We start from the raw sequence: 27,562 nt of genomic DNA, 5'->3' as shown, positions 1-27,562 counted from the left end.
CACACACACACACACACACACACACACACACACACACACACACACACACACACACACACACACACAAATGGTCATAACGAGCAGTAAGTTCATAAAGCATTCGTTGTAGACATCGTTGTATCATCGTGCCGAAAGGTTCGTTGGTTGTTGGAAGGTGTAAAGAGAGGAAAGACCGCACAGCAGCACAACGCAATTTCGCCACAACTCACCGTTTGCTAACTCAGTTGGAAGTTAGTGGCATTAAGAAGTTCCATGGCCCAGCAGCTTGCACCATAAACCACCGTCATGAAGCCGCCGGACGGTAAATGATTGGCGTGTACTCTCGCCATCATCATGCTGTGTGTGTCTGTTGTTTTCATTGGGCTCGACGCTGTTGTGCGAGAGTTGGACAAGCTTCGTCCAGTTTAGTTACTTCTTTGACTAGCCGTGAAGCTGTAGATAACTTTTGTGGTAATATGGCTCAGTGCATTCAGCGAAGCGGAGGATTAAACTTCTCTGATAGTTAGATCTATCGGGGTGATGTGATAAAGTTTAAGCTCAGAATTACCATTTAAAGTAATTCCAATAAAATTTAAGCCATTTTTGGGACTAAATATGCACATTGGTGTCTGTGGAGCATCTAACCACCGGTACACCTTGGGGAACTAACTCCATGATATTATCAAAAAAACGAAAATAATGAATGAGTAGCCACAAGAAAATAATTAGTATACTTGTTAACAAAGCATCGCTAGTACTCCTTCTGCGTTCAATAGAGCACTCCCGCAATAATCATATATTTCTTGCTCTCCGATACCAGTCAATAGAAATGTTGGGTAGAACAAAGGGAAAGAAAAACTATTTTTTTTTTTTGGGTTAAAATGCATGATTAATGGCTATCCGGGGGATTATATATCCTCATAACTGCTTCTCATGCTTCGGTTGGTACTAAAGTGTTGTGGCGTTACACCTCATGCCTCAACATAAGACTCAATACCTGCAGTAGTAAGAGTGCCATCGTATGTCCTACATGTTTTTTGCAGTTATCACAAAAGGACAACTGGCGGCAAGAAGTCTTTTTGTTAAGCCCACGATAGGGTTTAAAAGTAAAAGTGAAAAACAATTGATTGTTATTTGAAAACGGGGTTAGAAAACAAACCACAGCACAAAAAATAAATGAGGACACAAAACCTCATCGAACAGAAAAGTGGTGTATCCTATCCCTTTATATCTAGCGCCCTCCCCCCAAAACAGTATCGAACAAAAGGGGAGCATCCCATTTGTGCATAGAAGCTAACAGCACGTGCCTATGGAGAACGGATAAGCCAAACTAGGAACAAAGGCGGTGCCACAAAAAAATAAAGTTTAAGTTAAAGTAGGCGCTGCTATGGTAAAATGCACCATGGAGTCTGCCATCTGTCTATTGCCTATGCCTATGCTGTGTGTTTCGTGTACTACAGGAAGAGTTACAGGAATTTTTATTAACAAAGTTCGTCCATTCCGATCGTTCCTCGCATGACTAGTACCGACGAGAGAGAGAGTAGTGATTTTTTTCTAGTATTAGTTCATAAATACCATGTTTACCACCGACCGAATTACCCGAACGCGGGTGGAGTTACTTTAGCAGCTATACACTATTGCCCCGGGCATTATTAAGCATCAAAACGGTTTAGTAGGGATATTATATACAACAAAACAAACATAATTAAGCCTTAAAGTAGCTTATCAAATTTCAGTGAGGCTTTACAACTGGGAGGATTAAAGTGGCGAGAAAAAATTTCGACAAATTCTCCAGAGAAATTGAAAAACGCAATAATTCACAATGCAACAAAAGCTCAACACAAGTAATCCTACATGGTTGATGAGTAGTAGGTATTTTAAAATTGTTCTTTAAAAAAAAATTCAAAATTAAAAAAAAATCTTCCTCTTTGCCTAACAAGTGCTCTCTCTATCTCTCTCTCCCTTTTTCTGTGGTATATTGTTATTGTGGTTACCTTACCTTTAGCCGGTCTCATGGTACAGTCGTCAACTCGTACGACTTAACAACATGCCCGTCATGGGTTCAAGCCCCGAATAGACCGTGCCGCCATACGTAGGACTGACTATCCTGCTATGGGGGGAAATCAATAAGTCACTGAAAGCCAACCCCACAAGTGGGTTGGCAGGCCTTGACCGTCATCGGTTGTTGAGCCAAAGAAGAAGAAGAAGAAGGTTACCTTACAACCCTAGCTACATTACCCTTTCTTGTGATTGCACAAAAAACCTTAAAAAAGGATTGAAATTTAAATTACAACGAATTTAATCGATTTCCCACAACTTTACCACACAATGTTGCATATACTGTGGAAACCTTTAACTACGCACGCCCACCTCGGAGGATTAATTCGTTAATGCTGAAACCTTCGATATTCGATACCACAGTTGCAATGCCATGCATTTTGCACTTGACAGCCTGGTTAAGGTAGGGCTGGAAACTGTAGTGTTTCGTTACTAGATACCGAAAACCAACGTCAGTGGTAGTCAGATGCCTTTATGTTACAAATCTTGAACATCTTGTGAGACAAAATAAAATGAGAAAAACGTTATTATGTCAAACATTTGCAGATGTACCACTTTATTCTTCTTAACAGCTACGGGAGTCCTTTCGTTCTTCGATTTCCAATTTCCATGTGAAAGGTATAAATTTCACCTGAACTGACATTGTCACAAGATCTAGTCGCGTATCACTTCAAAATCAATTCTGCAATAATACAAGCTGCTTCATGCTTAGCACATTACTAAGTTTGAACAAGTTTTGATAGATGAAAAACAAGAGGAACTTATTCTCGACAACCTAATCTAGGCTCTAATGGACAAACTTAAGTCCTACCATGCCATTGCCCAAAAATATTCATACAATCTTCCTTTTAGAACCACACCAAGAAGCATGGCGACCACTGGGGCTAGCGAATGAGTGCAAACTGGCCAACAATCGATGTAACCAAATCCAGCGCCCAAGCCTGCAATCAAAAAAAAGAGCGTGAGGCAGACATAATTTCCAGGCGCGTTATCCGGAAACAGGAAGCAGCACAACGGACGGCCTCTGCCCGACCGCCGAGGGGAGAATAATGTCGAGCCCGCACACTCTGCGTTCGAAGGAGCAAAAAAATAGACACCCAGAGTAACGGGCGATGGTTTCAGTTTGCCACCGTTTGGCCACCAACCAGCAGCCCACGCGCTTAACGCAACGTTGGGTTTTTTTTAAATCTGGGACAATCAAACGATGCACAACCCTTGGATGGAGACAGTAGAACAAAAAAAGAAAAAAAAATGCACTCCCGCATTCACAGGACATGGATAACACTTTTCACGTCAGTTGCAGTACCCCACAACTCGCGGGGGCCTCATAGCATAGCAAGCTCTCAAAAAACCACCAACTCCACCAAGCGCGCGACGGTAATTGGAGAGGAGCAACTACTACTAACGGCACCAAACTCCGGAAGTGCCACCGTTGAACGGAAGTAGCACACAGACTCTTTCAGCTTTGCTTCCCTCCCCACCTTCCTGAAAGCTCTAATTCTCGCACCCACGCGCGTCCCGCTTCACTTCTCTCTCTCTCTCTCTTTCACTTTTTCCACCTATTGTTTGTTTCGTGAAGGCGAACACAGTGCGCCGTCCGCTTTTCTATGGTTTTTGCTCCACCTCAGCTGAAAGTTGGCCAATTTTCAGCAAATCCCAGCTGGGGATTTAAAATAGTTAGTCAACTGTAATGGGTCCACCGAGGCACCGATTGCAACATGTACCGCACAAACACAACGAACACACACACACACACACACACACACACACACACACACACACACACACACACACACAAAAGGCCTAACTCGGGAGAAGAGTGAAAATACAGTTGTGTCGCATAACGCACTGGGAAACACACGCACAGCCGCTGCACAGAAAGCCAATCGTCCGTGTTGGGCACTGTCGGCGCCGTGATCGGTTCCAAATGCACTCTGTTGTCCTCCACCAAACAACCAACCGACGCGGCGGGGGGATTTGCATTTCCAGTTGAATTCAATGATCCATACACCGCAGAGACAACCGGGGCCCCTGAAGGTACACACCGTAGTGCACAGGACACACACAGGATGTGGACCAGATTTTGGAACGTCACTTGCACACCACGGTGGAGGGTGATGGTGGTCTCGAACGCATCGAGACAACATTTAGACCGTGCTCGTGTAACCAAATGGGTTCCTCTCTTCCACTCTTCTTCGCGGAGAGTGTAAATTGTACACCAGATAAGTGATGTACCTTTTTGTTCCAGCGAGCTACAAACTCACACAAACACTATTGTGGTTCACCGCAACTGTCAGTTTATGTTGGGGAAGATTTACACCGGGCAATGGTTGTTGGTTGTTGGTTGCACATAGTGCGTTCATTAATTATGTTCATTAACAGTGCAACTTCATTTTCTAGCCCGTAACTCCTCAACAGGAAGATGAAAATACTGACTCTTTTCTGTGAGTTGAAACAGAGAGAAAGAGTGGATATAGAGATATGAAAAATTGCTATGCGAATAAAGTCCATCATGCACAATTGACGCTGACAGCTGAACAACTCTTTTCGGATTCAACTCAACCACTCTTTGTGCTGAGTAGAGATTCACTCTTTTTTGGATTTTAATTTACTTTTTGTGATCACCAGCACTCTTTTTAGATCTCACAGATCTCACAAATCTCTCTTTTGGGACTCAAATCAGTCCCTCTTTGAACTGACACTCACTCTCTAGGGATCGAACTAATTAACTCTTTGTGCCCCTCAGCGAAACACTCTTTTGCCCTATTCACTACTACTATTCTACTCACTAACTCAGTGTGAATCGAAAACTCCAAAGAATGAATCGAACTGTACAATGCTTAGTGAAAAGATTTATATGAACTCTACACTCGAGCTGAGTTGAATCCATTGATTTATTGGCACGATTAAACTCACTAACTCATCGATGGCCATAGTCAGCTCATTTCGGCACTATTCCATGAAATTGGGAGTGCTGATACCACGATGATTCTAGGGGTTTCTGTCCTAAAAGTACTAATGCAGTTGACACTCTTCCTTGCTGGGGTTGACACTTATTAGCACAAGAAAGCATCATACTACGGAGAATCTTATAAGTATATCAAAAGATTCAGTGAAGAGCCGAAAAACGAATTCTGTAAATGAAGTTATGCCTTAAACTGTTATGTCAAAAATAGTCCTATCAACATGGTTTTGCAACAAGCTCATGATTTCTTTACAAAATATTGTAGTTTTTTGTGATTACATCGACTTTCAGTGTTTTTAACATTAATTTACAGCTTATAATAGAGAAACATTGATTGCTCCATATAGAGCTATCATGCCAATACTTTAAAATAATTAAACAGCTTAACGGGCAAGCAACACGAAATATTAGCTTCTCACCATTCCCACATTCTGGACGTCATCGAAAGAATTCCATCGCATCCAAGAAGATTTTCACAAACAAATTCGAACGCAAAATACCTCCCACAGAGAGCCGCCTCCTACCACAGTGGAGAGGAAGGAAGTTGAAGGTTAGGCAAGCTTATTCAACAAGTTCCGTAATAAACTTTTATTATTCCACCAAACATCTATCGAATAAACAAGGAGAGCTGATGCTAGTACAGCTGCGGCGGCTTCATCGATCCCATTTCTACGTGTGTAGGGAGTGTTTTTATTCAACCGCCTCAATCATCTCCAGGCAGGGCCGGCCTCTGGCCCAACATCAAATAAATCCTCCCCTCGTGCCAGAGGCCATCCAGCCGTCTAGTATCGTCATCATCATCAGCACCATCACTCGGAGCACAATACGCTTCTCCTCCAAAGGGGGTACTGGCTGGTACTGTACCGATGTACTACATACACACACGCCACCCAATATTTGCTATCACCACTGAAAAAACACCCTCTCGCCGTCTCTACAAGTGACCGATAAAATTAAAGTAGCCCTCCTCTGTCCCTCCGGGTGGTCTTATTTTACTATCAAATTACTTCAAAATCCAAAACGATGGCATTGGGTCCGCTGACACACACACATTGGAAATGATATCGGTTTGCTCGTTTCGCCACCGACCGTATGGAGGCCCCTAAATGCCTTTCGGAAGTATCCGACGCCGGAAACCAATTGGTAGGGATTTTAGCCGCACAGGAAGAGGAGATATCCCGCCGGCCATATCGCCGGCCACGTGAAGAACAGCTTCCGCGAATCTCCTACCAAAACTGATGGCGAAAGGACGCACATGACGGGGAAAGTGGGTACCGTTGTTGTGGCCGGCACCGTCATCAACGAAAGGGTAGTAGACGGAAGCAGCTTATTCGAATTTCTATTTGTTCCTCTAAAATCCCTCCTGACAGTACGGTCCATCCCTTTCCCTCTGCTGTCTCCCTGTATGCCATATGCCAAGCCAATTCGATTCGATGTGCTGTTTGTGTTTGGCTATAAAAATCAAAACAATCTCGACGGGTTTGCCTGCCTGGTGCCGACGACTCTGCTGACCCCACAACTACAAGTGGCGGTAAAACTACGACCATTTACCTCCTCTTCCCCCTGCCGACTGGTTCCTATTCCGATAGCTCTGTGCGTAGTTTATAGTCTAGCGAAGATGCGGGAGAGGGAGTATTCTTTGGTTTACCGCAAAATTGTACATGCTCAAAATAGTGGATCGGAGGGAAAAAGGAAAAGGATTAGTCCGCCCTGCCCCAGTGTCCGACCGGGACCGGGACAGAGTTTTCAGCTTAAAGCCCCCACACACACACACCCATAGAAACCACACGACCCCGCGCGCACTAGGGCTTTGCCGGGAGTGATGGTGTATGTGGGGCTAATTCTCGGCCTACGAACAACAGGCTCCGCGCGCGCCGATGCCGCCCGCTAGAGAAATTGGTTCCGATAAATAGTTATGCTGTTGTGCCTCTGTTTTTGCGCACACCAACTCTCTCTCTCTCTCTCTCTCTCTTTCTCTCTGCCCAGTCAAAACAGTTTGCAAGGATAGGGATTTTGCAATGGGCTTGTTCGGGCCCAGTGGGCGTGAGTGTGCAAAAAGGGAAGCCAGTACGTGGGTTACAAACCAACGGCCCAACGGCGACTGGAGAGGAGATAAACCCCTCCTCCTCCCTGTGTGCGTGAGGGGTTGGAACGAGCTTTAAGCGCCGCGTTTTACAGACGAACATGGAGCAAACTTTAATGTTGGTGGGTGCTTTGGCTTTAAAAATCGATCGAAAAGAAGGGTTGTACTTTGGGTTTAAAAAGATATTCCGTTGACTTTTGAACAAAGACGAAGTTACGGGCACAGTTTCTATTGAATTTAGAACAAAAGTAATAAATGTAAGACGATATTTAGCAAATGACCGATTCAATGCACTTAAATACGGTTCATTGCTGTAGCATTTAGTTGGAAATATGATAAGATCTTTCTGTATTTGTAGTATTTATCACCAGCGCCAAACAACCATTTCTCACAACTGGTTTACAAATATTCATCAGTGCGTACAATCGATAAAGAAATTCTGAGAAATTCAATATTAACTAAAAACGGCATTAAACGACTCTAAAAATGCACGATTTAGCAAAGTTTGTCATATGACTTCACGAGCACGCAAATACACAAATCGTAGGTCCACAATGTACAACAAAGTTGACTTCAAACAACAGAAATTTGTTCAATTTGAATCCCAATATCACAAGAAGTCACTATCATGGCAAGCGTAACATCGCTGACTCGTCTAACTGTGTACCAAAAACGTTGACATAATATTAACATAACAGAACATGAAGAATACGCTACTGCGTGTGGATCACATCGTATCGTATTCTGAGAATTACCTACGGTCGGTTATGATGCTACTGCTTCCCCAGAATGTATGCAAGCAACCTTAAAAAAGCCCTTACAGAATGTATTCTGTAGATACATTTCGTAGATAGAATTTCCGAATGATTGCCTTTTAATGCTAGAGGACCTGTTTTCACCAATCAACCGATTCTAATAATTGGAATTTTGGACTCTGTGGAAGCCTGTCAAAACATCCCAACCATAAAGAAACGTTGACGGTACCCAACAAATCGCTAGGTAACTTAGATATGTTACAAACGAACCAGCTGTTTTGTAGTCGAAATTGAACAAACCATGAAACTCCAGGTATTGTGAAACGATTGGTTGTCTCTCTAGGAGAAGAAGTAGCCTTTCCCGAATCTCACAGCAAACCATACTTGGAAAAAAGACGAATACTTCAAAAATTCAGACTTAATACGAAACCGAAACTCCTTTTAGTCAGAAAAAACAAGGAGATGCGAGAAATTTCCTCTATTCAGATAATATTCTTAGAACTTGCAGATAGACAATAGTCTAGATAGACTACCACTTGCTGATGCACCTCAATCAATTAACTGCTGCCCGGCAGCAAATCGAAGCATAATTTAACACACGCATGTGTTTCCCTTTATGTCATCATCTCGTCGCACCGGAACATTCGCAATGACGAGCAATTTATAACAGCATTATCCGAAGCATTGTTGCCCCTTTCATTTAACCCAGTCGATATGGGAAACGGTTTGTCCCATCGTACTCGCTGCTGCTGCTCTCCCTCCTCGCTACTGCGGCTTAATGTCACATCATCCCGGAAGGTTCGAAAGACCATCGGAAATGCAGTGTAAACTGTAGTAGCGCAGAGTTTTCGGCACACCATGTGTGGCTTTGCTAACTTTCGGGCGATAACTAGCGGCAAGTTTGGCTACGCTTACGCCTAAACCACCGGGCCCCCGGCCTGGCGCAACTCAGCAACACACGCTCTTGCGGCCGAATGGTGAGCCTGTTGGGTGCCGAACCGTTCGCGAAATTTGCGAAACTGCAACTGCAATGTTTACCCAAACGCCGCCTGGCCCAAGCAGGACACATCCTCATCCCTCTCTCGGAGGCGCTTTGTAACGACGATAAAAGCCATCGTCGCCCTTGGCCGTCTTCCGCTAATGACAACGTAACAAGGGGCATCACCCTTTCGAACGCTTTTGTGTGCTGATGACCACAGCCACCACACCGAGAGACACATTGTTGAAGGGAGCAGCGCACGGCTTTGGTATAATATGACAACGGTCCGAAAAAGGACAACAGAGAAGCCACGCACCGCTCGTTCTCTCTATGTTTGCGTGTTTACACAATAGGCTAAAGGTCCGCTATATTCAGACATAGAGAGAGAGAGAGAGTACGACCCCAAACTTGCATCCAAACGGTGGTGATGGGGCTAAATGTCCCCACGAGTTCCCACGAGGGAGGAGGCGAGTTCGTGTCTCGCGGACCGGATGTTTTGTGTTACCGGAGGCTGTGGGCGACTTTCAGGGGTTTTACACAACGGGACCTCCGAAAGTTAGTCCAACACACTCTCCTCTTCCCCTTGCAATGCATGTCTGGCTGCCCTTTGCGGGGCGGGAGGGGTGCATCGTTGACAGTTCGACCTTCGGTTGAACCGAAACCGGTAGGAAATAATGCAGCCTATGCCATCGTGGCTACCGAGAAAATGTCATCCAGTGGGGCCACAGAAAACGGCAAAGTTTTGTATACAATTTAAACACTTCACCCCACAACAACATTCATGCTGCTGCTGCTGCTACTGGTCCCGGATACTAGAGCTGGTTGCGGTGCAGGGGTCACAGGACGTTAAACGGTACACTTCACTACCATCCTCCCAAAGCTTCTAGTTTCAGCCGCACTAGAAGTTTGGAGTTAGAGAGAGAGAGAGAGAGGGAGTGAGCTGTAATCGGAAAGGCTCTCTTATGTGTTGTCCAGAGGGCGCTATTCCTGTGGGAGTCGATGTGTGTGTGTATGTGCCCCATTCGTTCAAGTGAATGGAGCAAACTTTTGCCACAACCACGAGACCGCTCTCCTTCTCTTTCCTAGGTAACCCCATCCCAGTTAAATCCTTTCGGACGCGCAACTTCCGATCGATTCCCCCCCCCCCCGCCCCCTAGAAAGTCGATCTCTAGCAACAACAACAAAATCTCGTCGGAAAAGTTGCATTATGAAATATAAATATTGCACCCCGAAACTATCAACCAAACAACTATCATCTGCCCTGTCATTGTGCGGGTTGTTTGCCAGTTGGGCAATAGAAATCTTTTGTGGGACAATTCCATTGAGATTGTGTGTGTGTGTGTATGTGAGTTACATACATTTAACAGTCCTTTGGTAGTGGCATTAAATCGAATCATATGAAGTGGTTACTGGTTGTATTTACTTTACTGTGTTTTACTTTATTCTTTACCATTTTTGATTTATTATCTTTTTGTTTGTATGCATTTTCTATTTAGTTTTTTTTTTTGTATTTTATTTCATTATTTTACCTCTTCTTTATTTATTATCGTTTTTCTTACTTTGCATTTCTTTCTAAGTTTTCTTGTATTTTGTTTCTCTGTTTTACGTTTTCTTTATCTTTTATCGTTTTTCGTACGATGCATTTTTTTTCTTATATTTTGTTGCTCTCTTTGACTTGTTTCATTTTCATTTTCATTTATTTTCTTTGATTCTCTCGTTTACTTCTTTCGTTTTCTTTTTCGTTTACTTACTTCGAAGTTGCTTTTCGTGTATATTTACACATTTTGAAACTTATGCTCACTTTAAAGCCAGTTTTACTTACTATAAGCTTTGTTAAATAGCTTAACTTATAATCACGACGACGACTTCATGGAACTAAGACGAAACGCTAAGGTAAAACTGAAGTTAAAATTACGACAAACAAGTAAACTGATGCCTTTTCTTTTCCCCAGCCACCCAGATTACTTAGTGTTGCCTTTTCTTTTCCCCAGCCACCCAAATTACTTGGTGTTGGTGCCATTTTTTCGTAAAGCAAAACATCACCGACCTCAACGGTAAGCCAACAATTAGCACCTTTCTACAAAGATGCTGGCCCGGTACGCCGCAAGCACGCAAAAGAGCAACATAAACATAAAGGCCCGCGACCCACGCCTTGAAAGGAGTAGAACACGGCACAGCCAGCATGGCCGGAGATGAGACCGGAGATGATGGCCCTGTCGTCGCTCGGGTGGATGGGTGGATGTGAGCAACCAAAGTTGACGAAAGAAGGTGCCAAAACAAGCAGCCACTACCTACTTCCTAACACACATACACCAAGTGGGCTGTTGTGGGCACATTTTTTAAACTTTCGAGTGATCGTGCAAACATTTTCATTCCACCGGGCCCTGAAGAAATAAAGTCACCGGGAAAACAAATCGCAACACTTTTGTGCTACGAAACCATTATCTTTCCATTACCTTCTAACACCTATATTGTAAAGTATCGCACACGGCAAGGTTTAAAGGTGGTAGATGCGCCCCTAAAAAAAGATGCATTAATCCATCCTAACAGCAATGTAAACTTTCTTCCAGAGGATCTTTCCCAACATCCTTATCCGACATCCTTATCCGAAAAAAACGCAGCAGCAAATCGAGTTTGGGAAGAAAATTTACGTTTTTCTTCGTTCATAGACAAGCACACTCCCCCCTCCTCCCCATATCTCTGGAGCTCCGCTCCGTTTCTAACGAGTTAAAATGGTTCCAGAAAAGCCGGACAGCGGAAGTTCTTCCTTACGGTTGCATTTGCAAAGCGCACGCAAAATCTTAACTTTTAAAATGTTGCTAAAGCGCGCGTTTTTCTCCTTTCCTTACTACAAAAACCCAGGTTAGGGCCGTTCCCTACCGTTATCTCATCCGTTTTGTTCCAATTCGTATCCGTATCCTTTATCTGGGGGTAATACTTCATGCCTCATGATGTTATTTTGGTGGGTGTGAGGCTTTTTTTTCTAATTTTCTCACCAGAAAGTTTTGTCTTTAGACACACTCCATTTCATATTTCTCGAGAAGCCAAAGCGCTATCCCTCTTTAAGAAAGATTTTTTTACACTTAACGACAAAACAAAACAAAAAGCCCCAAACCGGAAGCATCCCTTTTCTCCCGAAACGGAAGATTAACCGGCCTATTAAGACAAACGAGGTGAAGAATTGCTTCGCTCGAAAAGGGGATCCTCATCCTCGCCTTTGGGGGGGAATTGTATCCTTTTTTTGGGCCTTTGGAGTAGCCTTGGAGCCTTGTTCCAGCACAATAACCCCTTGATCAGAAGCCAAAAGAATCCCATCAAGTCATCTTTTTGCGAAAGGTGGCCTTCGGCAGGAAGAAACAACACAACAACAACACAAAAAAACGCTCATTTACACACACTTTTCTCGCTCATTAACATCTGTTTAGCATTCGCGCGCACCTGATGTTTCTTACCGACAACCTGAACCCTTTATACCCTGGCGTTTAACCTTCATGCCAACCAAACCCCGATCGGTCCTGGTAAGAGCGGTGCTCCCGTTGGAGTTCGTTACAATTTATGCAAAGTAGCATTAGTCAGAGTTTGTGACTTTTGGACGCAACATTTAGCCGAGAGAGGAGAGGTCCTTCCTGCCCGCCGGTCGCTGACATCACCGGCCCAAACCGTGACGCATTACCGAATCCATCTGTTTGTATGCCAAATGTACGACTTTAAACAGCTCAATTGGTAAGCGTTTTCATACAAGCTGCACACACACACACACACAGGTGACTGAGATCTACTTGTGTGTCTATTTTTCAACCCCTTTTTTGCATAACGTGTTACTCATCTTAACTTCAGTGGTTAAAAAAATGCAAAATGAAAACACCCGTTTACCTTTGTAAAGCGTAACCCCGAAAATAGATTGCCCAGGTACACACAAGGTACGAATGTGAAAGATCGCTGCACCTTTCACTGCCATTTTGTCGCTTTTCAAAAATCGGATGACCGTGTCCTTGTCAGCGGCTCGAGAGCACATCACACAAATCGAGCACTGTCACTGTTAGCCTGCCCCGCAGTGTTGCTATGGAAATGGTTGACCATTTTCATTCACAAAAACCCCGCGCGTCGTGGTGTGTGGAGAAGTGTTACTTTACGCACCGATGTTGGGGGGGGGGGAATGTGAGTCACCTTTTGCTATTGTGTGGCTTTGTGATGGTGTGCCCGTGGTCAAATTTCCTTTCCAGTCTGAGATCATCGTAGGATTAAGAATGCTTTTGTGAGATTGATCGTACCTTTCTGAATGAGCTATTTTTTCTTTGGAAAGATGCCGATGACACTGTTTCGAGATGATGTACTGCTTTCTAAAAGAGTATTATAATAGGATGTATCTTAAAGTGTTGAACATTGAATAATAATTTGAATTTTATTAGTTTGAATTCTATTTTAGAAATTAATTGCGGATAGGTTACGCATAAATAAGGCTAGCGAAATTAACTTTTTTGGTCCTTCGAACCGGATTGAATCAGTGACCTATGGATCTACATTCCCCACGAACTGGATTGAACCTATGGATCTACAGATCCAAAATTTGATTATTATTTTTCAATAGTTTCTGTTTTGAAAGTATTGGAGATATTTGTAAGCTGAGTTAATCGCAGTGCAAATAAGGGACCTTTTAGCGTGTTCGATTATGTGTCTGACATTGCGCAATTTTATGCAAAAAATGTGCCAAAATTTCATACACACATACACACTATAAAGCCATAGGATTTAATTTATGTTAGCATTTGCAACCTATAAAAAGCACTTTCTTATGGCTTGCGATTTTTTATTTGATGAATATTTGTTTGAAATTAAATTCAATATAGAGCCTAGAAAGTGGAACATCGCAAATGATAGTTACGTTCCACCACATTGGATTTCCCCATTTTTGTACAAACAAAGATGCATTTAAAAATCCTTTTTACTTTCACTTCATCTGTTAGCAAAGGGTGATAATACTTTTATTTATTTTAAAAAAATCGATTAAATTGTTTTATCATATTTTCAAGATTTTAGCCGCCAAATGTCAATCTCCATGTAAAAAAGCTGACTAGAATCGTAAACCCTTCCCCCACAGTTAATCAAGCGTGCTTTTTATTCTTCTAAAATGGTGATTAAAGCATTAACAGAAACACTGTAAATTGTTTAGTACAGTTAAACGTATAACGAAATTGATTTGGAGTCGTATGATTATTTCCACACGAGTTGTCGAAAAATATCGACCGAGCGCATCTGTCAATCAAGCCAATTAAAATAGACGCTTGTCAAAATTTTCATCATTCTAACTGAATGGATCAAAGCTGCAATTGGTGAAATTGATTTTGCTATGACGAGTCGAGCATTGTTGTCCCAGTACAAAGAAAATACTAGACATTTAGTCGCCTTCATGTGAAGTAGCTGATGTTCTGCTCTCTTATTTAAAGCAGAAATAGATTCCCTGTACACGAAACAATGCAGCAAACCTTCCATTTTAAACGGAGCCACTTTACCCCTAAACCGAATTACATTGAAACTCATTTTTCTCCCATATCCCTACAGAGAAGCAAAAGTTCATCCGCCCAGTAGCTGAGTTAATATATCGTTCCCATTTTTTTCCCAGGACAGACACACACACAAAGCTAACCATCCCTGCGACCCCCCTAAAAACGTCCCATGACGGCAAGGCAAAAGGATGGACACACGTAATCAACCTGTTGCCCACACCGCAAGGTGATCCGTCTCGTCCCCAGCTCTCTCTCTCTCTCTCTCTCTCTCTCCCTCAAACACTCTCTAGCTCAACGTAAATGTACCCTTTTCATCAACCATTCACCCTTCGTCATGCTTCAAAAATCGTGCAAGTATAACGCGGCGACACAACGCACGAGAAGCTGCCTTTTTGCTGCCCGGGACGCGGTGGAGATAGAAAAAAAAATACGAAAAAGGAAGACACTGCGTGAGAGAGTAGCACAAAGCTCGCTTGCTTAGCAGCAAAAGGGGTGCCGCCAAAGGGGCCAAGCGGGATCCCAACAACAACAACAACAACAGCAACAGCAGGGAAAAAGGGATCCATCCCTTCTCGCTCGCAGGGGTTTCTTCATTGCACACAACAGGTGGTGCCGGTGCGCTCGCCTGCAACTACTACAAATACTGTTTTACTTGCTTTTGTTGGCTTCACTGGACACGGAGAACGGGAGGGTGGGACCGTTGAGCCATTAAAATGGACAAGAAAAACACTTAACTGTTGCCCCGCTTAAACCCGCAAAAAAGCGTTCCGAGAAAAGGGATTTTATTTATTTCTTAAAAATATGTTTGATTTTTGGCGAAAAGATGTGTTTTTAAATTAACATCAAATGTAGCGTGTCAATATTTGCTTGATAGTTTTAACAATCGATTTAAAATTCTGTTCCAAGAAATGATAAGGTGTTGTTGTCGAAGCAATACAGGCAAGAATAATGACTAACTTTGCAGTCATACCAAATGATTTTTTTGTTTTGTTTTTTTTTTTTTTTGGGCAGGAATCAGAATCTCCCATCCCTCCCTGCCCCAGTAGCATGACATCATAGGACTAAACCCACCCAGCTCTGCCAACATCTTCTTTTCCCTTCCTCCCGAGCAATAAGCAACCATCACCACACCGTTCTGGCCCGCGCATACGACTCTCTCTCTCCCTCTTTTTCCCTTATTGATATTTGCAAATACGTCAGCGGCGGCGTCCGGGAGTCAGAATGTATTTCCGAAAGGAATGTGAAATAAACGTCGGTGTGGTACATTGAGACAAAGCAGAATATTTCAGCTTCAACGCAACATGACGCAAAATGCACATACACGCACGCACGCACGCACAGAGGCACTGAAAGTCGCTCTGGAGGTGAGTTTTTTGTTTTGTTTTTTTGTTTATTGGTGATGCTTTCCACCACCAGGGAGTTGATATGTGTTCAGTGTGGTGGGTGGATGGGTTGGTGTGTAACAACAGCCTTTTTTTATTGTTGTTGCTTTGTATTACCGAAAAAACAAATAAATGTTTGAAGCGTGCGATGGTATGAAGAAGATAGACGGGTGTGGAAGTCTTTTGAGGCCTATCACATGATTTTTATGGAAAATAATGGAAAAAAACTAAGATACAACATAAGGACGGAGAGGGCAGAGAGATAAGGGAGAGTTCATTTTGACGATGGAGGAATCAAGAAATAATTCAAATTCAATTAAAGAAATCCATGAAATCTAGCAAAATAGAATTGAGTCTGTACAATAACAGTTAAACCATAACTAATTTAATGGTTTAAAAAGAGAGCAACAACAAGCCGAACAATAACAGTTAAACCATAACTAATTTAATGGTTTAAAAAGAGAGCAACAACATAGCCGAACTATAAACAAAAGAAGAGAGAAAACAGTTCTAATATAGAAGAAAAATTGTACAAAAAAAAACAAACCAAAAATGTTTCAAACAAGAAATTGAAAAGGCTAACGAAAAGAAAAAAAATGTACACAAAACTACCAAAAAAATGAAAATTATCTCGAACAAATCAATTTAAAATTAACAATAAATATGCTTAACAATAACAAAAACCAAATGCAAAATAAAACGAAAAAAATGAAGAAGAAAAAACACAAAAACACAAACATCTTTTTCCTTCATTTCAACTCCAAAATAATGCCCATAAAACGCCAAACATGTTCACACTGCTCCTCTTTGTGCTCTGCATCATTGAGCATACTTATGCTCCTTGTTCTTCGTTCTCTACGCTTCTTCTCTTTCGCCTTTTCTTTGCTGTCTCTCTCACACACAGCACATTTTCGTTCAAAATCGTTACAAGTAATCGTTAAGTTTATAATGAGTCCGGGAGGGAAGGAAGGTTGCAATTCAAAATAACCAAAAACCAAAGCGCACATAGCACTCTTACGAATGGTGGCGAGTCAACACAATTGCCAAAAGCAAGCAGCATAAGGGTAGAAGAAGGGAAGAAAAATAGAACCAACATGTAAATACGGCCACAAAACGGGACACGGAAGAAGCATAACCCAGATTGAAGGAGTAAGCGAGATGAATGGAAGAGGAAAAACAGGGAAAGAGAAAGACATATGCAAAAGCGAACGAAACACAAGCGCTCGTTTGCTGATGCGACACATCGAATCGGCAAAGTGAGGAGCGAGCGAGCGAGAGAGAGAGTGCGATGTCATCATAGGAATGTTGTTATGGTAACGCACACTCTCACTCGCTCACGCAGGCGCTCAAGCCTTCTAAGCCTGCTCTAACGCGACGCACTTGAGTGGCGTTGTCCTAGGGGAGAACTTACCTTCCACATTTCCAGCTGTTGATGATGGTGGTGGTGGAAGCCCTGTCGCCAACAGCACCGCCGCCGCACCGTTGATGGGCTGCTGGTGCTGTTGTAGTTGTTGCTGCTGCTGCTGCTCCACGGCCGTTGCCGTATTTTCGATTGGTTGTAATAGATTCTTCTGCTGGCACGCTGACAAATGCGTGATCGGGATCAATTTCTTATCGGCGGTTAGGCCGGTTTCGCCCGTCTCGCCACCGCCGATGCCGCTCGACATTATGCTAACCTTCTTCTCATGCAGCGATAATGATTCTTTCATCGTTTCGGGGACACAAAAAAGGACACGATGCGCGACGTTGTTGTTGTTGGTGGTGGTGGTCGTTTGCACAGCAAACGGTGAATTACACACACACACACGCACTCTACCACAGGGTCAGTGCACTTGATTACGCATTAAAATGTGCAGCCACAGTTGATGCAGTTTGATGTCTTTTCGTTTCTTTTGATTTCTTTTAAATTATGTTCAGCTCATTGCCATCGGAATGTAGTACTTGTCTTCTTTAGCGTATGTCTGGAAGAGAAAGACAGGCGCCTTATCACGTCCACTGATGATGAGTACGATGGGCACGATCGTTCGCGAAGGAAAGATTATTTAATTTCAGTTGTCGCGACACAGCATACAAACAGCATACTTTTTCCCCCTTTTTGCCAAATTGAAACCAATCGCTGCGAACGGCTCATACCACAAGCACACACTCACACACTAACACAAACACTGCGCACAGAACACATTAACACATACCAGCTTGCACAGAGGCGCCCATGAAGCACAGCCTACCGGAGGCTTGTGCTTATGCTGCGTGCGCTCACGCTTCCTTCCTCCTCCCAGGTACAAGAAACACACAGCACACACACACACACACTCATACACAAGCACTCTGAACCCACTTTCGAGAACAGGTTTTTCTTACCTCATGGAAAAACTTCACTGACTTAAGAAAAACTGCACACACACACATACACACGCACATGCACTAAATCTTGCAGTTTGCTCCGTTTTATTTTACTGTAAAAATGCACGCGTTCGAGCCACACAGAAGGAAAACGGGATGCGAAGCCCTACTACGACCGGGACGCGCACTTTTCGCACCTGAACTGGGAGCCCCCCTGTCGCACCACGCCGCCGGGGGAAAATCAAAGCAAACGACGCGATCGTAATTTTACCGATGATGCCTTCTCGCGAAAAACTGCACCATATTTTGCCTGGGGGGAGGAGTGTTCCGTCACACACATTCACTGTACCAACAACGCCGGACCGTACCGCCCGGGATCTTTCGCGATCGTGCGCGACGCACTTTACGAGAGCGATTGTGTGTGTTGCCCTGCTTCGCTTGGCAGTTGTGTTGCGGCGCGTTTACGGTTGTTTTTTTGAAAGTGACAGCTGGCGGACAGCTCCGAGCGCACGCTGGGGCGAACCGTACGGACATGCGGAAGGGGAAATTTTTATTTCGGGGAATTAGTTTTCTGTTTATTTTGCCTCCAATTTGTTGAAGATCAGTGGGTAAAGGCGTTTAAAAAATTACCTAACATTTTTAACGACATTTTAATGGTGTCTGTCGGTGATAAGAGTTTTTTTTCATCTGGTTTTATTTATTTTTGGATATCCATTGGTAACAAATTTATCTCTTTTAATTGATTCAAGAACCGCTGCAAATTACGAGAAGCACAATCAAAGACCAAAAAATGCGATTTTTTCATTTATTTATCAATATTAAAATCGTTACAAAACAAATTCGCTTCATTTTTGCTGCAGTCGACCACTGTGTGCAAAGAGCTCTAGTACTGCACAACTGACAGGCGTGTGACAGTGCTGCCAGTTGAAGCAGTTGACATGAATAAATTTAAAATAACGGCTAGAACGCTTCGTCCTAGCCTAACAAAATCATTGTTTTATTTAGTCAAATAATGTATTAATGTGCAGTTTTCATTTAATAAGGAATAAATACCACATTCTCCTTCATATTTTATTAAATCCAATGCTACTTGAAAAAAGTATTGGCTTTAAAATTTATATTCCATCGGCCCCGTGCATTTGAAGTTGACCGTTGACGGTTGATCCAATAATTTTTGTTGGTTTTTTATGCTAGAAATATGATGCTAGAATTGCTCATTAAGTGCTATGTGCAAAACCATTCACAGTGTTTTATTTAATGCTGTTTATCAACATGCTTGTAATGGTAGAATCCTTCTTTTTATCGAATCTTTATTTATTGTCTTAAACATGTGAGTATTGATGCTCCTTCACTCATTTACTTATAAGTAACAATTGAAGTTTGATTTCTTTAAAAAAAAAAACATATTATTTATTACAATTTATTTAAGGAATAAGTGTTCATTTTAAAACACTAACTCAAAGAACGCACACTCGACACTCCAATGACAAAATCAGGTTATTGTATCACAAAACAAAGAAACCAGTTTACAACATGATTTGGTTAAAACTTACATCCATATTTCACGCTAGTTAAAATCGTTTCTCATCCTCACGCCTCAATCCATCCGCTGATAGCTGCCCATAATACCGCGTGCACAGTACAGGAACGGTGACATGGCCGCAAACAGCAATCCGCCGCCCAGCCACGGCCGATGCACGATCCACGCAATCGAAACAATCACCAGCGCCACCGAAAACGACATCATGATGTTGGTCGACAGGGTAAAGTTAGTGTCGGGCAGGAATAGCCGCACGAGCCGGTGCTCCCTGGCAAGATGCTGCATGATCGTGGCACTGCAAATGGTGGCGAAAAACAGCAACATCCAGCCAATGAACCGTATGCCCCACGTGTTCATCCGTTGCTGCTGGTGCTCGAAGCGGAAGATTTCGTGCAGATTGTGCTCGCCCGGTTCGAGCAGCAGCACCTTGCGGAAGTGCGTCGATTCGTACGGTATTATTTTACCGTTTTCCAGCTTCCCCACCACGGTCACGTACGAGCCTTCCAGCCCGGCGTACGCAAACTGTATCCGTATGTCACCGATTTCCGGGTTCCAAATGTCGTTACAGTGATAGTACAGCCCCGAGTGCATCCTGACCGATGGGTCTTCCGGTCGCGTGTCGGATGTGACCTCTTGGAAGGTTTTGAAGCGTTCCTTCGCTACGGCCCCCAGCTCATAGGGGCCGACGTGCACGTGCTCGGACAGATGGACGGTGGAGTCGATCGGAAAGGAGGTGGGATTATGGTGCCCGGTGCGTATGTAGAAGCTGCGAGAGTCGATCAGTTCGTCGCGCCACTCTCTGTTGTAGAAGTACGATCTGTCCTCCGTCTCGACCGTCGCGACGGATTCACCGAACCGGTTTTCCCTACGAAAATGAACATAAGATAAGTTGATCTGATTTTGATTTGATGCAAACGACATTTTCATACACTGTTTCCTCGACCCACTGGTACATCTGGACGCGTCTTTTCAGCTTCACCGCCTGCACCTGGATGTTGTAGTCCGGTTCGGTAAGCGGCTCACCCGTCGACAGCGCACCATTGAGATGAATCAAGCGTCCTTCGTATTGTTTTTCGTACGGCTCATCGGCTCGCACTGTGACTGCATCGTTCAGGGCCTCATCTAACGACAAAAGAATACGAATCGTTCGACCCTACGGAAATTGCAGTGAGAAGTGTGAAACGATCAAGGGATTCTTCATTTTCTGCTACCTTACCTCGTTCCAGATGAGGATGGTGGAGCCGGCTAGTAGCAGCACGGCACCGAACAGTGTTGCTACCCAGCAGGATTTGAGCGCATCTGTGAATCTCATCTTAAGCAGAGTATTTTTCTGCTTTTCACCACGGAACTGCAGAAAAGGCGTTGCATGGAAGGCGTAATCGCCCAACTTTTCACCGGTATGTTGTTTATTTTCGTTACGATTGACATTCGGAAGATTTGAAGGCTCTTCTTTGGCAGCTGTCAGATGCTATAAAGTCGCACACAGTGGGTGATGCTTGGAAAGGATTTTTAAATATTTTATAGCATATCCGTTAGATTTGAGGAGAGTGCGAAAGAGATTTTTGATAAATTACGCTAGTTTTAAGGACTTTGACTTTTTTTTTATTACAAGTGCTTTAAACAATTATTACAGTGTTCCGTGGTGAAAGAATTCTAGGGTGTTTATATTTTTATCATAAGAAGGAAGAATAAAATACATTACCAAATTAGGGAAATTTTATCAATGATTCTGATTAGAAATACAGTCGGAATTCACTGGTTGAACTTCGATTCCATGCCAACTATTGAATTTGTACTTTTAAGTTGGCGTTTTTCCATACAAAAAAACAAAAAACTTCTCGGCAAACCATGAGATTTTTGTAAAATTTCCAAAAAAAAACCGGATTTCCCATACAACACATTCTGTTTAGTTGAATTATCAGCCAACTATCGAGTGTTCAACTAAAATGCGTTCAACTATTGAATTCTGACTGTATAATATCCTTTGTTGTGCAGTTTTTTTTTCCTTTTTTGGATACATGTTCAAATTATAGTATTTTGGAAAAACGGCTAAAATTGGGAAAGCGAACATGCAATTTATTGAAAGTATTGAAGATTTATATAAAAAAGTAATTTTGCAGTCATGTTTCATCAAACAGTCAGCTCGTGCTCCATATGTTGTTCGTGAACTTTGTCAAAATAAAAGCCCAAATCTATAAACATATAAGATGAGTTTAACATCAACATTTAATTGACTAAATCGGAAAAAAATCAATGCTTCCAAGAGGAGAAAACAGCTGTCTACCTATGCTGTCACATACGGGTCCTGAACCGTATTTCGCAGACCACTGCTCTTCAGGGAACCAGTCAGGCTGACTGTTAGACCGTCTTTAAAATAAACTATGATTCTGCTAAAAAAAACACTTATGAAGTTGTATAAGTTAAATCTGGTAGGCTGCAGTACTATGTGTATGCGAGATACAGAATGATTCCACCCTTCAATGTCCTTCATTAAAATCTTTAACCTTCCGGTTTTGCTATACCGTATCGAGTTTTTGCAGATCTTTATTTTATACCGCATTTAAAATGCAGCTAATTTGTTGCCCTTTTCTTCGTTACTTCTTCAATAAAATCATCGAATCAATCAGTGCGGGTGTGCGCAATGAGATTAGCTAACACGCAAAGAATTTTTCTGAGCAAATATTCTTCACCGTGCAGTCTAACGCACTGATGCAAGCAGGAGCGACAAACAAATGCATGCGAGAGAAAAAAAAAATTTGCTCGCTCTCTGTTTGAAAACGATTTGCTCGGAGTGCGGAATTACGAGAGTGCGCTGTAAAGTCCGCCGATGAGCGCAAGAGGGAAGGCTACACAAATTAGAGCAAGCAGCAACGTGTTTCTCTCTCGGCAACGGTTTTGTTCCTTGGGAAGATTCCGTTTGCTCCTGCAGCTCTCGCCGTTCTCTCGCTCTCGTCACAACAAGATGCGAGAGAGCGAGAAAGAGAGTATTAAGGTCTTCCACAGCGGTGCGCACTCTTAGTTGTTTCCCCTTACGCGAACGGAACGGACGTGCGTGCCCGTACTTCGTGGCCCAAAAACTCATCGTTTCAGTGTTGTAGCGTTTGTTCATCTTGACTGCTGCTGCTGTACCGTGTTATACTCTGTTTTCACCCGGAGCGCAGGAAGCAAAAAGGGACCTGGTAGAAAGATGTTCGCCTCACCGTGTCTACTCTAACGGGTGCGTGTGTGTATACAGTCAGTTTCTTCAGGAATCTTCTCGCACGGCCGGCGGTAGCATTCTCGTCCTCTACACACGGTGCAAAGTGCGTCAGCAGCAGGAGAAATATCTTGAAGGTTATTTGCTTGAACATACAGACACACACACACACTCACGCACACCCGCACGCCCGTACCGAACACACGCAGCGTGTAGTGTGGAGGGTTTTGATTGATACGTGTGTCCTAATAAAAACAAAACACAAGTGCAAAACAGAGCAGGCCTCGCCAGTTCTCGTAGCGAAAGGCAGCACACCAGCCAGACGCAGCCCCCGTAGAAACGATTTCTTGCACGCAGGTCGTCACTATCAGGAAGTTGTGCAAAAGTGCTGTAGCGTGCGTGCGTGTGTGTGTGTGTGTATGTTGTTTCTAATTGCAACAAATCTAAAGTGGAGAAGAAACAACAACGCAGCGAGAACGTGCAAATCCTCCTCTTGCCGGCTCCAAAGACGTGTGTGTGTGTGTGTGTGTGTGTGTGTGTGTGTGTGTGTGTGTATGTTTTGCTGTGTGTGACTGTGTGTGTCTTCGTGGCCGCGTAGAACCACGAAAACCACGTAGCACGGAATGGGAGAGGTAGAGCAAATGGAGGAAGGAAGCGAAAATTGCATCAACAGATATGCAAGAGCAACAACAGAAATGCATTTCTTAATACAAGTGTGCGCGCGTGTATGTGTGGATGAAGACGGGCTACTTAAGTGGTGTGTTGTGCAGCAAGTACGCGGATTTCTTCTACAGCGAGATAGAAACGAGAGCAATCAGATGAGAAGCAGGAAAGAGAGATAGAGAGAGAGAGAGAGAGAGAGAGAGAGAGAGAGAGAGAGAGAGAGAGAGAGAGAGAGAGGGAAGAAGGGCGCGAGAAGCAAAAACGTCATCTTCATCAGCTGATGCTGCACAAGTGGTTTTTCTTGTGTGCTTGTGTGTTCGTTGTGCACCGACTACCGGGAAGGGAAAGGATTGGCTTTTCGCTTCCATATCATATTAGTGTACCTGTTTTGTGTGTTTAATTTTAAGATCAAATTTTTAATTATTTATTTTCAATGTTTTTCATGTTGTTTTTTTTCTTTTTCAATATTAAATAGCATTTTTAAAAAACATAACTAGTAGAAGACCCCATCCTGTGTGAAAAGTGTGTCCCATGTGTATGGTGCAATAGTGATTGCGAAACCCCCTCCCAACCCCTTCCTACCCCTTACGCTGGGGGGAAGGTTCACCGTATCCGTGGCCGTCGTGTGTCTTTTTTTCCGTGATTTGTTTGAACGCGCAGTAGTAGTCGTGGTGGATAAATGGTCTTCGTTCGGTCCTCTCGATCAAAGCAATCCGTGCGCGTGTAGGTGGCTGTCTGTGTGGGGCAGTGTATTGTTGTGTACAGTGCGTTTTGGGGTGGTGAAGTGTGCATCTGAAGTTCAGAGGTGGCTCGAAAAAAAAAGTTTGCAAAAGCTGTGAATTAAAAGGGTGAAAATTTGGTGTTGTTTTGTCCCCACCGAAGGGTGAAAATAGTAAGCGTGTGAAAACATCCCGGTTTTCCGGTTCGATTTAATTTCGTGCGATCCCGAGTGCGGGTGGATTACGCGTCGTTTGCGCCGCTGCAAGAGCGAACACCACCATGGCCCGGCTTATGCTGGTGTGGCTCGCCCTGTGCGCCGCCACCGTCCCTGGCAGCGAATCGGCCGTGCCGCCGTCGGCCTGGTCGTCGCGGGTGCACCGAACGGCCCGGGATACGATGGGCGATGGGCGGGACCACCATGCCGCCGCCCAGCCCCGCTCGATGCTGTCCTGCGACCGTGTCAACAACTTCTTCTCCTCCATCAATGTAACCGTCAGTCAAGGTAATGCCCCCCCCCCCCCCTCTGTAGCCTCTAGGATAGAAACAAAAAACCTCCGCGCCTGCATGTACGCTATACCGCATTACATTTCGGGTGTTTTAGCGTTGCAAGAGCCGGCACGAGGGCGAAATCGATCGGAAATTATGCTTTTGATGGGTGTGAAGGGGGTTGTTTTTGTTGTTTTTCGTGCTGGCATCACATTTCCGCAAATTCTTCTGTAACCACTTTTCCCCCTTTATTATTCTTTTTTGCCCAGCCGTGTGTGGCAGACGTGCGCTGGTAGCAAGGAAGCGGAAATGAGTCATACTTTTTCCTCCTTTTTTTCTTTGAGGAAAGTCGGAGGGGTGAAAACTTCTCTGTGTGTGTGTGATTTACCTAGTCCAGAGCCCTTAAGAATGCTTACCTGCTGCTGTTGGGGTTCATAGCCCGGGAAAGGAGTGGCAGTAGCTGCTCGGGCAAATTGCATTGAAAATTTTACTTTCAATCAAAACTTTCGATTAAATCAGAAATGATAAAAAAATAAACTCACTTTACTGGAAAAGGGTTTCTTTTCCGTGCGATAGAATCAAAATTTAACCAATCCTACTACTGGATGGGTTTGAAATGTGTTGCGTGTCCTTTGACCTGTCTTTATTGCAAATCTACGGGGATTGTGAAAATGGGTGTCAAATTTGCACAATTTTTGTGATCGATTGCGTGACACTGGGAACGTCGGTGCTGGGTAAAAAATAATATTCAAACAAATAAAAAATCCATACCGCGCTGAGTGGGAAGTTCGTTCCCCCCATTTTCCTTGTCAGATCCTACAATTATGGATTCATGTTGCTGCTGCTGCTATTGAATGATTGATATCTTCAAAAACAACCATCAGTAGCTCATGATATACCTTTTGTATACATATTTTTTGACTGTCACAAATTATTTCAAAAAGAAATTCTGTTTTCTCGTTTTTCTCTTCTTCTGTGGCGTAAATTCCTCCCTCATAATGTTGCGCATGTTGTAATCCTTGCCATTTCAAAAAAGGGCTCGGAAGTGTCGGTTCATCCCTTTCCTTTACGCTCTCAATCCCCCCCTAACGGTTGTCTCAAAATTGATTGCTGTCACGTGGCAGCGGAATGTTTCTTCTTTCGCTCCCCTCGCAAACGCCCGGGAGGACCTCGTGTTTGATGCTGAAGGGTCGGGCCGGTTGGTTTCGATTTTATGTTGCTCTTTAAATCGGCATTAAATGATTTGCAGAGAGGTATGGTATGTTACATTTTACTGCTCGCAATGAGTGTTATGCTTTCAGCAGCATAAAGGTGTAGACATTGGCGATGTAACAAGCCGTTTATTATTCCATAATAAATGAGAACTGGAACGAAAAACGGCTCGAAAGTGTTGGAACACGAGTGCTGATTTTGGAGAAATAGGGGGAATGATGCGTATGGATCAGAATTCAGTGAAATGTTCTAATTTCACATAAAAGTGTATTTTTAGTGTCTTAAGTACTGTCCATATCGTCTCAAGCGATTTCGTACAAATTTGAGCAAAATTCGTTAAACAACTCCCTTGCATGTTAAAAAAAAAATCATATTGTTTGGAACAATCAGGTGATTGGAGAATTGGCGGACCGATTTACCCTCCAGCGTCACCGACCCCTAATCGCTGCGCCTAAACACGGGGACTGCAGTTTGTGTGAACGGCGCACCGAAATCACCGTTTTTGCTGTTTGTTGCGATAAGATATTTTTAAAATGTTATATATATATATATGTTCGCCGCAAAACACGCCGTGTGTGTCTGGGTTTTTAATGGCGATGGTGTCCCCGGGTATAATCGTAATCACTCAACGTTCAGATTAACTTTCCACCTTCCTCTGCCGATCGGGTCCTTATCGATGGAGCCCGCCTGTTACGTATATCGGTCATGATTAGCGAACGTGTTCTTTAGATAAGCGAACGGACGAAACGGAACCAGAATGAGAGAGAGGTTTGTGTTTTGACCCGATTGGTTGGTAGGTTTTGTTTTGAAGCGTTGCCGGACGTTTTTGCTAATCAAACCAGGATCTACGCTTTTAATCAACCTTCACGCTTCGCCCCAATATCGTGCGATAGGTGTGAGAAATGTAAATTTCAGTTTGTTGATCAACGAATTCAATCTTGGGCAGTAGTAAAGTAGTTCTCAGTTTTGCTTTTCCTGCATAAATCCAGTGCCGTTTTTAGAAATGGCAATTCTTGGGGAAACAAATTGGAGCAGTATAATCCGTAAGGTAAAGCACACAATTTTACAACCCCTTAGAACAAACCAATTGCCTGGAGCTGTGTGGATTAGGGGCAACAAAAAAAAAGGGCGCAATCGGAATGCTTTGGCATTTTTTCCTCAATTTTCAGCTCGACTCCCCCCCACGCAGCTCGACACGCAAAAGGTCAGCACACCGGTACGAAAGGTTGAAGAATCCCTTTCCTGTGCCGGGTGGCATGCTCTTAATCAATGTGGCCTAAAGCCTAGGGGAGGCCTCCTTCGTCGTCTTGCCTTGCCTAGCTGGTGTGTGTGTGTATCAATCCGAAATTGATTGCAAAAGAAGCGGGACAGCAACAAAAAATGGGACCTGTGCTCTGGGTCAATAGATTCACTGATCCGGGCTGAACCAGCTCTCATTCGTGCGGAAATCTCCTGTAAAAGTTCAATGGTTGCATGGATGAAGTTATTGCTCGTTTTTTTTTTAAAAAGAGATTGCGAGAACCGGAAAGGATCTGATGCTGCTGCTGTGGGGTAGATAAATGTCAACTTCTTTCCCTGGATGGGTGGGTACACTAGTGGTGTGCTCTCTGGGGCGCATCCGGAACTCCGATCCGATTCCGACTCCGGCAAAATCGAAACCACTAGTTCCACCCGGGGTCGGAGTCACTTGGAGTCGT

At 43.5% G+C, this 27,562-nt stretch overlaps 3 protein-coding genes across 6 annotated transcripts in view; 1 reads left to right on the top strand and 2 right to left on the bottom strand.

Annotated features, from left to right (window-relative positions):
- The window catches only part of LOC121592182 (protein ECT2-like), a 75,356-nt gene extending 56,840 nt beyond the window's left edge, over positions 1 to 18,516 (bottom strand). Inside the window, 2 exon segments of the mRNA XM_041913565.1 lie at positions 17,117 to 17,687; positions 18,067 to 18,516. Of these exon segments, the coding sequence (XP_041769499.1) occupies positions 17,117 to 17,414 (298 nt within the window). The 5' untranslated portion in view covers positions 17,415 to 17,687; positions 18,067 to 18,516.
- Positions 18,517 to 19,365: 849 nt separating this feature from the next.
- LOC121592538 (transmembrane protein 43 homolog) lies at positions 19,366 to 20,997 on the bottom strand. The gene is made up of 3 exons (XM_041914069.1): positions 20,805 to 20,997; positions 20,518 to 20,741; positions 19,366 to 20,453 (listed from the first exon to the last, which is right to left on the bottom strand). Exons 1-3 carry the CDS (start codon positions 20,898 to 20,900, stop codon positions 19,646 to 19,648), a joined length of 1,128 nt encoding a protein of 375 aa, XP_041770003.1. The 5' UTR covers positions 20,901 to 20,997; the 3' UTR covers positions 19,366 to 19,645.
- A 1,618-nt stretch (positions 20,998 to 22,615) lies between these two features.
- Positions 22,616 to 27,562, top strand: part of LOC121594500 (division abnormally delayed protein) — a 129,488-nt gene continuing 124,541 nt past the window's right edge. Inside the window, exons 1-2 of one of the 4 annotated variants that reach the window (XM_041917808.1) lie at positions 22,616 to 22,677; positions 23,923 to 24,669. In XM_041917808.1, the coding sequence (XP_041773742.1) occupies positions 24,447 to 24,669 (223 nt within the window). In that variant the 5' untranslated portion in view covers positions 22,616 to 22,677; positions 23,923 to 24,446. Of the gene's footprint in view, positions 22,922 to 23,922; positions 24,670 to 27,562 lie in introns of all 4 variants that reach the window. The other 3 variants (XM_041917805.1, XM_041917807.1, XM_041917804.1) reach the window with 3 other exon arrangements.

The sequence above is a fragment of the Anopheles merus genome, chromosome 2L (genome assembly GCF_017562075.2).
Source record: "Anopheles merus strain MAF chromosome 2L, AmerM5.1, whole genome shotgun sequence".
NCBI classification, from domain to species: domain Eukaryota; kingdom Metazoa; phylum Arthropoda; class Insecta; order Diptera; family Culicidae; genus Anopheles; species Anopheles merus.
The sequence above is the reverse complement of the archived record's forward strand: the minus strand, read 5'-3'. Positions and strand labels throughout refer to the sequence as shown.